At 51.7% G+C, this 8,875-nt stretch overlaps 2 protein-coding genes across 2 annotated transcripts in view; both read left to right on the forward strand.

Annotated features, from left to right (window-relative positions):
• The first annotated feature begins 2,061 nt into the window (after window positions 1-2,061).
• Window positions 2,062-7,342, forward strand: LOC118693522 (alpha-1-acid glycoprotein-like). Its single transcript, XM_036394177.2, has 6 exons — window positions 2,062-2,168; window positions 2,745-2,887; window positions 3,488-3,561; window positions 4,859-4,969; window positions 5,693-5,796; window positions 7,206-7,342. Exons 1-6 carry the CDS (start codon window positions 2,067-2,069, stop codon window positions 7,320-7,322), a joined length of 651 nt encoding a protein of 216 aa, XP_036250070.1. The 5' UTR covers window positions 2,062-2,066; the 3' UTR covers window positions 7,323-7,342.
• Window positions 4,982-8,875, forward strand: part of EEIG1 (estrogen-induced osteoclastogenesis regulator 1) — a 79,980-nt gene continuing 76,086 nt past the window's right edge. Inside the window, exon 1 of the mRNA XM_054516924.1 lies at window positions 4,982-4,988. The gene's annotated coding sequence lies outside the window, so the exon portion shown is untranslated. The remainder of the gene's footprint in view (window positions 4,989-8,875) is intronic.

An 8,875-nucleotide genomic window follows, 5' to 3' on the forward strand; every position in this document is an offset into this window, starting at 1 on the left:
CTCAGGACATTGGGACACGAGCCCCCAGCCCTCAGGGTGACACACAAACCTGCCAAGCCCCCCGAGCCTCCCCCACCACAGCACTCCCAGCACCTGAGCATCCCCACCCTCCATTTTCGAGCCAAACCCCACCAGGCTCCATCTACACCAATCTCACCTCAAACTACAATTTTTTACCTTTTTCTGATTCTCCTTATCCCACTGCAGAGGAGTGTGGGGCAACTGAACAAGCAGCTGCATCATACAGCATTTGGCTGGGGCTAACACACCATCAAGTTATCCTATCAAGGGTAATTTCCAGAAGAAATCCCCATAAAGTTAAAAAAGTAAAATTCATGCAGTGGACACAAACTGTGTCTTCTTTTTTTTTTTTTTTTGTCTCGTACTAAATCATTGCAAATACTGACCCTTTGAGAGTAACAGCCCAGTGAATAGGAAATCAGTGACAAGGACTCTTATTTTAGCATAAGGAAAGCTAACTTTACTCTCAGATAAAATCATCCAGGCATAGATGTTTTAGCAGGGAAGAGCAATTACCTGCCAGCACAGAATTCGTTTCTACTTTTCCAAACCCATCTCTTCTTTAAGTAAATTGGCTTGGCTGAGAAATCAAGAGGATAACAATTTCTTGTTCACATCTTTCCCAGTACAGCTGCAGTGACAAAAGGTGACACTGCACCTTCCCCAGGTGTCCCTGAGGAGGGGAAAGGGGAGAGGATGGGAAAAACCATCCCCCAGAGCCAGACCAAAGCGTTCAGGGAGGCTCAGAGAGGAAAAGGCACCCCAAATGCCAGAGAAACAGGACCTGCCTGTCTGACACACAGGGACAGCAGCAGGACAGGGAGGGGCAGGAGCTGCACTGGGGATGTGTCCAACAGCACAGGAGTGACCCCTGAAGCCCCTAAACACCACTTTTAATGCCAAGGAGAGCAAAAGCACCTTCTCTTCAAAGCCCCCTTGTGTGGAATTGCAGGCAACCCCAACAAGGGGAGAGATGAGAATCTTGACTCCATGTTTCAGAAGGCTGATTAATTATTTTATTATATATATTATATTAAAAGAAAATGATATATTAAAGCTACACTAAAAGAACAGGAGAAAGGATTTCATCAGAAGGCTAGCAAGGAATAGAAAGAATGGAATGATAATAAAATCTTGTGACTGCTCCCAGCCTCGACACAGGTGGCTGTCATTGGTCATCAAGTAAAAACAATTTCACATGCTGGGTAAACAATTCTCCAAATCATATTCCAAAGCAGCAAAACATGGAGAAGCTGAAGCTTCTCAGGAGAAAAGATCCTGGCAAAAGGATTTTTCATAAAATATGTCTGTGACACCCTTGGGCTTTGGCTGAGATTGGGATGGGGGGGGTCTGCAGCCAAACCAGCACTGGGAGGGACTGCACATCTCAACAGCAGAGCAAGAGGTGACTACAGCAGCTGCTCACGGGGGAAAATGGGCAGATTTAGGGCAGGCTGGAGTTTTAAATGCAGTAACTGCATCACCAGCTGTGGCATTCACATGCCCTCTGAGCAGAGAGAAGCTGTGAGACGAGCAGAGAAGGAGGAAAACACGATGCTTATCTCGCTTGCTGTGCCTGTGTTGTGACAAAGTAGAATGCAATATGGAGATAGTTTACCCAAAGTGAGGATGTTTTGTCCTCTCGGCCTGTCAGGGCCAAGAAGTGTCTGTGTGTGGGACTGCCACGGGAGAGTGAGGAGAGAATCGGAGATGATGAGTGCAGTTCTGAGCAGTGTGAGCAAGAGCGAGTGCAGGGCAGATTCAGTTCAGGTACAAGGTACACAGTATAGCACAATAAAGTAATTAATTAGCCTTCTGATGATGGAGTCAGATGCATCATTCTCTCTCCCCTTTGATTTACAATGCCCAGCCGCCCGCTCCTACCGCAGCCGCATCCCGGCCGGGGCGAGCGCCAAGCCCGAGGCTCATCCCGGGCACCGCTTGCGACACAGGGGCAGATCCGGCCGGGCACATCCTGTCCCCTCCCAGCGGAGCCAGCAGCGCCTGTGTGTCCGTCTGTCTGTCCGTGCAGGGCTCGCACAGCCATGGGCCCGGCACTCGTGGCCATCCTGGGGCTGGCAGCGCTGCTGCCCGCGGCCGCGCTGCCCTGCGGAGCGCAGCGCCCGGACAGCGCCACGGCCTCCAAGGTAGGGGAGAAACACGGGGCTGGGGCTGCCCCCGCTGCTGCCGGCCCCGGGGCTCTGCTCAGCCTCGCTGGCCCCTGGGAAAGGGCACAACCCCACCGTGTGCCCCGGGAAAGGGAACAACCCCACCGTGCGCCCCCCGGGACGGGACACGGCCCCACCGGGCGCCCCTCTGCTCCCCCAGCGCATCTGCCGAGGCGCTGTCGGTGAAACACCTGCAGCAAACGGGAAATGCTTAATGTCCAAAACACCCGGAATGACCCAATTTTCTCAGGTTCTCAGCAGTGACCTCGAAAGAAGGCGGGTGGGCTGGGCATTTCTGGGTGCAAATCCCCCGCGACAAAGCCGGGCTGTCCTGTCCCTGCCGCACCGCAGCCGGTGCCAGCACCCCTCCCAACCCCCACACCCAGCTATTTTTTTCTTTCCCCAGTTCATTCGCAAATATTTCACCTTATCGCTGCCAACGCAAGAGCCCTGGCAGGATATCCGAGAGCTAGCAGCGCTATCAATTTTGCCACGCGGAGGGTGGAAATCTCAGGGTTCCTCCTGCAAACCCACCTGTCCCCTCCCTCCCCACAGCTGCCGGGGACCTGGCTGTACGTGGCAGGGGCTGCCCAGTTCCCCCAGCACCAGGTGGAGATGCTGCTCATCGACCACGCCTTGCTGCGCCTGGAGCCCGGGCCCGGCGGGCAGGAGCTGCTCATCAGCCACTTCGTGGCCGTGTAAGATGCGGTCCCCGTGCCCTCAACCCAGCCCCTCTCTGCTACAGCCCTAAAATCTTCCTGCGCAAGGTGCGAGCACGGTTCCAGATTGGTTTCTCCAAAAGGAGTCGCTCCTGCCTGCTCTGTGCACCCTCGCCCTCATCCCCTTTATTTCCTCATTTATTTCAGCAGGCCGCAGGTTCAGACAAGTTTTGCAGGGCACAGAGGTCTCACAGGCACCAAGCCCTGCAGGCAAGAGAAGACCTTTCCAGGGGAGGAGAACTTTGCAGAAGCCCCTGTGCCGTGGCTGCTGACCCTGCCAGGCACCAAAAGCTGCTCCCCCACAGGGTCAGAATTTCAGGGGATGAATTTTTCTGTGCCAACACAGGCAGCGCTTTGAGGTTTCGGTTATTTCAGGGTGGAAAACGTTTGACCACCAAGGGGCGGGGGAACAATGGCAAGGCTGGGACCATGAGCTGCCACTGGAGGGAGAGAAACGCCTTGATTTTAACAGTGAGAGAAATTAACCCCTGAGGAGGAGGTGGCAGGTGCCCGGGGCAGGGCTGGGGCTTTGCTGCTCGCTCCACACAACGGCATCACCCCCTTCCCCTCTCTCTCCAGGGGGGACCAATGTTTTACCAACAACCTCACCTACCTGGAAGTCACTGCTGGTAACGCCACGCTGGTGAAGAACGGTGAGCAGCACGGAAGGGGTTAACACCCAGCCCATGGTTTCACACGGATTGAGACACACAAAGGGCCCATTTCCCTGTTTTACATTATCTGATGTATTTTATTCCAGAGTCTCTGCCTGTCTGAAGCCTCGGTGGGCTCCAAAGCAGGGGGCACCCAGGTTATTCCTGCCCCTGGGGCACCAGGAATAAAGGGGATAGGGGGACTCAGCCCAGAGTGTGATACCCCAGAGCTGTGTACCTGATGGGACTGCAAGGGGGAAATCCTGTTAAGCATATTGTGAGGCTAACACAGGGATCAGTTGGTTATACTGCTCATTTATTTGCTATTGTAGTAATTTTAGATTACTGCAATAGCAACACAGGGATCAGTTGGTTATACTGCTCGTTTATTTGCTATTGTAGTAATTTTAGATATTAGCCTTACTAGTATTGGTGCTGTAACTTAGCTTTTATGTCTTACTAGCCTTTCTAATATCCATAAATGTAGGCACAGCTGCTTTATGCTTTCAGGTAAGCACTTTGTGTCAGAAACCACAGAAATGAAGGTAATTTGATAAAGGTTTTGATGAGTGCTTTAAAGAAATTAATAACTTTGTTAGCTTTAAGCAAAACAAAACAGATTGGTCACAAAAATAAGAAAAAAATACTAATATTATGGTTCCTGTATAACAGCATCCAGAACATTACTATTTTAGAAATGAACAGCTGAAGAAACTCTGCTCCTGCTCAGAAACTCAGAAACTCTGCTCCTGGGGCAGCCCAGGGGTCCCAGCCCTGCTGTGCAGGCACAATAAACCCCAGAGCAATGCTGTGCCAGGAGCCAGCCTGCTCCCGTCCCTGCCGGAGAGCACCATCCTGTTTGTGAAGTATTGCACAATCCCCTGCGGGCAGGAGGGAACACCCAGGGCAGGTTTCAGGAATTAAGGAAGCCTCTTGTTCTGAGCTCTTCCTCCTTGCTGAGGAAGTGGGGTGAGCCAGTCTGGGGTGGGAATTGCAGCCCCCTGGGACACACTCACACCCTGAGTCCCAACACCCCCCATCACTGAGACATTCCAACAGCAGGACAGGAGCTGGGGGACTTTGGCTCTTTCACACCCCAGCCCCATTTTTAAGAAATGCAATTTATACAAGCCAAGAGCCAAAAAAATCACCCTATTTCAGGACATTTTTCCTCACCTGCTACTGAAGGTTGAATCCCAGGGACCACTGATACTGCCACAGCTGGGCTGGAGTTTATTGCTGCTGCAGCACTGCAAATCTGAGTTCTTGTGTTCTCTCTGTGTCTGTTCTCTCCAAGCCATGACCCAGCAAACTGAGGGGATGCTGATGAACATGAGCTCTGAAAACCTTTTACTCATCCAGTACCAAATGCAGAGGGAAAGGACATACTTGGGGCAGTATCTCTATGGTATGAAACTCCATCCTAAAGTCATTTAAAGCTATCATGGCACACCCACACAAAGTTATCAACTAAAACCATACAGCAGCTTGGTCTCACCAAGAGTCAGTGACCAACGCTCCAGGGGTCATGGGATTTGCAAACCCCATTAAACCCCACATCTCTTGGCAGAACAGGAAAAGCAAGTTAAAGACCAAACCCACTTACAGCATAAATATTTAAAGAACAGGAAGCAAATACAATTCAGCATTGATATAATTGTAAAATCTCAACATTTTCAAGCCAACCATGATGTTTCAGTATTTACCTCCCAGGCAGAGCACGTGGCTTTGCAGGTGCTAAGGCTGATCAGATTTAACCACAAACCCATAAAGCAGCAGTTTTGATCCTGATAAGGCTCCCCATCACCTTGCAGTTGCTTAAGAGATTTTGAAGACACATATAGAAAACTGCCTCCATATTCCACCTTGGTCTCTCCTGACACCCCAGGAGTATCAAACCATCCTGCAACCCCTTTAAGCATGCAGGACCAGAGCTTTTTGGGAGAGGGTTAAACAAGGGATGCTCAGGGTTGGTTTTGTTCAGGTGTGTTCACCATGGGAGTGAGAGACCCCCACACAGAGCACATCCACTGCAAGCACTGGTGGGGAAGGGGAGCAGCAGGGACAGGGACACAAAGGGCTGTGCCGAGGCCACCAGTCCATGTCTAACCCCTGACAAATCCTTCTCCAGCCAGGAACCTGAGCATAAGCACAGCAGACCGGGAGGAATTTGAGCAGCACGCCGGGTGCCTGGGGCTGAGGGCGGAGCAGATCGTGTACGCGCCCTGGAAAACGGTACCAAGCACCCTGGGCCACCAAAACCAGCTCCAGGCAGGGCTGCGAGAGCCCAGCTGCACCCCCAGCTGCCAAACTGGGCTCTCAGACACGTTTTCAAGGTGTTGGAAGTTATTTAGAGGATTAAATCATCACAGGCTTGCTTCAGCTGAGGTTTGAAATAGCAGCCCTGGAGCAAATGCCTGCACTGAGCATCTCCTCTGGCAGCCCTGGTAACAGCCTGCCTACCCCTGCCAGGGGGAAATAGGCGAGGGATTTTTGCCCTGAAGTTACTGATTTTGCCTTGAAACCCCTGGGTTTGCTCCCTAGCAAGGACCAGCTGTCCCCAGAAGCTGCAGAAAGAGCAGGAACCCCCAGGGATTTTTTCCACCAAAGCATTAACCAGGTCCAGTTCTCACCTCTGCCACCTGATTTAAGACATTTTATCCTGCAAATAACCCAGACTTTAAGTCAGCTTGACAGGGACTCCTGTTTGCAAAGTGAAGGTGAAGAACATCTTACCTTTGCTGCTCTGTCCTGGTCACCTGCTCACCCACATCAGCAGGCTCTGAGTTTTCAGAGGTGCCCAAAACCCCAGGCCAAGCCACCAGGCTGGATCCAACATTATCCCCAACACTTCTCCAGCCTCAAGAGCTGCTTTTCAAACTGCCCCACAGGTTGAGGGGAACAGAGGACAGAGACAGAGGGTAGAACCCTGGGAATGGGGCTGCACCTGGGGCAGGTCTCCTCCAATTTAGCAAACAAGCAGCACCTGGGAGGCAGAGCCCAGCTCCTCTACATTAACTGCATGCCGCTGTGAACTGGGGGATTGCAGTCTCTGGATCACATTTAAATTTGGGCAAAATGAGGGGAATTGGTCAGGAGTGTCTGTGCTTACAAGTTCTGGTGCAATTTGGGTTGGCAGTTACTGGCCAAAGTAAGCAACTGCACCTGAGGAGTAAAAAAAAAACAACTAAACAGACACAGAAAACATTTTGGGGCCCTTTGTGATCAGGCTGAAGGAGGTGGATGTGAACAGAGCACAGGAGCAAACTCACAAAGCCCTGTGTCATCTGCAGGCATTAACAGAACTTAACCTATGCTGAGTGCCTGAGCAGCACAAGCTTTTTACTTATTTCCCCCAAAGTCTGAGTTCCCCCTTTCCTTCAGAGCACACGTACCCTAACTTTGCCCCAGAAACTTTTTCCTCTTTCCAGCACAGGCATGGAAAATGGCACCAGCAGGAGCTGAGCACCTGGGCAAGCATTGTCTGAGCCTTGGACAGGACAGGGAAGCCCTCTTAGGCATAATCAGCTAAAAGGGGAGAGGAAAATTCCTTCTTTCTTGAGTAAATTCAATCTTTCTTGAGTAAATTCTCTGTTGCCGGCACCTTGGCAGATTCACTGACTCTGTTTTTGTTGTTTTGACAGGAGGTGTGTCAAGCGAAAGCAGCGGAAGGCAGCAGCAGCCCCCACCCAGAGCCCGTGGCTGCAGCCACAGCATCCCCTGCCCCAGGCACCCCCCGGCCTGGGAGTGCAGGGAACTGACCCCACCCAGGGCAATAAACGTTTCCTTCAAATTAGATACAATTCGGTGCCAGTTGTTTGAGGGCAGAAGGTTCTGAAGAGTTGAGAAGTGGGGTTTGCAAAAAGAGAACGAGCACCCGATTCACTTTGTGTGAGTCATCCAGCCAGGGGTTGGGAGAATCAGCCTGGAGCTTCCCACCGAGCTTGGAAAAGGGCTCTGGCTCTGCCAAAAAGCAGCGCTGCAATGCAGCAGTAAGAGAGACCAGCCAGGAGAGGGCAATCATTGACTATTTTAAATAAGCAAACCAAGCATTTCAGGAGGAACTGGGATCTAGAGAAGGCTGGAAACTGAGCTGGAACTGCGCAGCCTGAGGAAAAGGGGGTTTAGCTAAAAGGGACCAGCCGGTTCTCCTGGCAGCTGAGTGCCAGGTAGCCCAGGTGAGACAGATGATCCTGCCCAAAGCCTCTGGACCAGGCAAGTGCTCCCTGATCGTGTCCATGCACAGCTTGGTTTGCACACCATGTCTGACACTGAGAAATTACCCTCCTGCCAGAGGGAAGGGGTGCTAACCCAACCCAGCCTGGATTTTTAGTTTTCAGAGAAAATTTCACAATTTCTCATTTCTCAGCAAGCTCATCACCCTGGAAATGTGAAGTGGCAAAGATGGCATTGCTGTCCATGCCTCCAGCACATCCCAGCACTTGTCAGGCACCTGATACACCCCTTATCCCAGCCCCAAAGGGGGGACAGCACCATCCCTGCCATTGTAAAATGGGCAAGTGTAACAAGAGACTGCTGCTGCATGTCTGGAGAGTAATTCAGTCTCAGCTCATAATTAAGCACTGAAAAGATCTCTCTTCCTTAAAAAGGAAGAAAATGAGAGAAGCCAGAGGGAAGGCTGCAGCGAGCTCTGTGACTCCCTCTGGAGCTCCAGGGTGCTCTGTCTCTGTCCAGCCGCCTTTACCAGGCAGTATTTCAGGGTTAAGCCTTTGGAGTGACTGCTCTAGCAAAAATGAATTTTACAAGATCACAGAATCATTAAGGTTGGAGAAGACCTCCAAGGTCAAGTCCAACCTGTGACCAATCCCCCCCTTGTTAACCAGAGCAGAGCACTGAGCACCAATCCAGTCATCCCTTGGACCCTTCCCAGGGATGGGGACTCCACCACCTGCCCTGGGCAGCCCCTTCCAGTGCTTGACAAATCTTTCAGTGAAGAAATTCCTCCTGATGCCCTGGTACAGCTTGAGGCCATTCCCTCTCCTGCTGTCCCTTGTTCCCTGGGAGCAGAGCCTGCTGCACCCTCCTGTGTCAGGGAATTGTAGATTGAGAAGGTCCCCCCCAAGATTGCTTTCTGCTGGATGAAAAAATAATTTCAGCCCATTCCCTCCAGGTCTTGAGGCACAGGTAGCCAGGCAGCCCTTGCTTCACCCACCTCCTCATCAGATTGTGATGTGAAACACAACTCCCAACCTCTCCAGAGGGCTGAGGGGATGCTGGCAGCAGCCTCCAGGGCTGCAGTTCAAGGGCCCATCTCAGCTGACACCACTGGAGAGCTGTGGCTCAGATTACAAAA

The sequence above is a fragment of the Molothrus ater genome, chromosome 20 (genome assembly GCF_012460135.2).
Source record: "Molothrus ater isolate BHLD 08-10-18 breed brown headed cowbird chromosome 20, BPBGC_Mater_1.1, whole genome shotgun sequence".
NCBI classification, from domain to species: Eukaryota; Metazoa; Chordata; class Aves; order Passeriformes; family Icteridae; genus Molothrus; species Molothrus ater.

Coding starts and splice junctions, on each gene's coding strand:
- LOC118693522 (XM_036394177.2), top strand. CDS start 2,067: ATGGGCCCGGCACTCGTGGCCATCCTGGGGCTGGCAGCGCTGCTGCCC. Junction 2,169..2,744: donor ACAGCGCCACGGCCTCCAAG/GTAGGGGAGAAA, acceptor CCCTCCCCACAG/CTGCCGGGGACCTGGCTGTA. Junction 2,888..3,487: donor ATCAGCCACTTCGTGGCCGT/GTAAGATGCGGT, acceptor CTCTCTCTCCAG/GGGGGACCAATGTTTTACCA.